The 1,308-nt window shown below is 43.5% G+C and overlaps 1 protein-coding gene across 1 annotated transcript; it reads right to left on the bottom strand.

The window, feature by feature from the left end:
• Positions 1–202: 202 nt before the first annotated feature.
• On the bottom strand, positions 203–945 carry LOC130591393 (uncharacterized). Its single transcript, XM_057394697.1, has 2 exons — positions 824–945; positions 203–422 (listed from the first exon to the last, which is right to left on the bottom strand). Exons 1-2 carry the CDS (start codon positions 943–945, stop codon positions 203–205), a joined length of 342 nt encoding a protein of 113 aa, XP_057250680.1.
• Between the last annotated feature and the right edge of the window lie 363 nt (positions 946–1,308).

The raw sequence follows: 1,308 nt of genomic DNA, 5'->3' as shown, positions 1-1,308 counted from the left end.
CACCCCGTCGGGCACTGCAGCTCCTTAATCGTGGACGGAGATGTCATGTCCAAAAAAGCTTGGATCTTCTCAGGATTGGCTTCTATCCCCCTTTGATCGACCAAGAATCCTAAGAATTTCCCTGTTAACACTCCAAAGACACATTTTTGGGATTCAGTTTCAATTTAAATTTTCGAAGAGTTCAAATGTTTATCTCACGTCATCAATGTTGCTCCTGTCGGCTTTTTTCAATCATATCATCGACATATGCTTCCATATTCTTACCAAGCTGCGGCTGAAAAACCGTGTTAATTAACCTCCTCTGGAAGGTGGCTGGTGCATTTCGAAGACCAAAAGGTATCCTCAACCAGCCATACAACCCTTTCTCAGTAATAAATGATTTTTGTCTTGATCCTCCGGCCACATAGGAATTTGGTGGAATCCTGAATATGCATCCATGAGACTTAACAATGCATGGCCAGTCGTGGAGTCTACTAGCCGATCCAACATAAGCAGAGGAAAACTATGCTTAGGATAGGCCTTGTAAGATCGGTGTAATCCACACACATTTTCCATGTGCCGTTGAGCTTGGGTACCATGACGTCATTGGCTATTCAGTCCGGATAATAAGTCTCTCTAATGTACTTAGATTTCAATAATTTCTGCACTTCTTGGTTGACTGCCTCATTTCTGGCCGGACCCAAATGCCTCTTCTTCTGATAAACTGGCTTCAGACTTGGATCTATAATTAGATTGTGGACGGCTACTTCAGGATTAATTCTCGACATTTGCCTCGACACTATAGGAAAACACAACCTCAAATTCCTTCAACAACCTTACTAACCCATTATTCAAGTTGGGGACAAGAGCAGACCCAATCTTCAATGTCCTCTCTAGAAGAGCATCATCTAAGCAAATGTCCTCTGGCGCCTCTACAGGCTCTAGACGCTCAAGTGTCGTGCCCATGATGGTCATCACCTCTTCTGAGAGGGTGGTTCATCTTTGACGGGCATATATTTTCTCTTCTTGTTCGGTAAGCGGTTGGACGGTTTGTTTGGGGAAGCAGCCTGCATCTAAGGACTTTCAACCACTATCCTCATAATGTCTAGTTGCCTGTTCACAAAATCAGTTGTTTTACTCTCACCAGCTATCTCCGCCTAATCTTGCTTCTCTGCTTTCTAAGCCGAGGGTCTCAAAGTTGTTAGGTACATTCTTTGGACGCCTGCTGGTCTCCATATAAAGATCCAATTTTGCCACCATCACATTCAAACTTCATGAGCATGAGATGGGTGACTATTACAACATTAATGTGATTCAATGTTGGCCGTC

This window comes from Beta vulgaris, chromosome 5, assembly GCF_026745355.1.
Source record: "Beta vulgaris subsp. vulgaris cultivar EL10 chromosome 5, EL10.2, whole genome shotgun sequence".
Classification (NCBI taxonomy): Eukaryota; Viridiplantae; Streptophyta; class Magnoliopsida; order Caryophyllales; family Amaranthaceae; genus Beta; species Beta vulgaris.
Note: the sequence above shows the minus strand (reverse complement) of the source record. Positions and strands in the feature narration are given on the sequence as shown.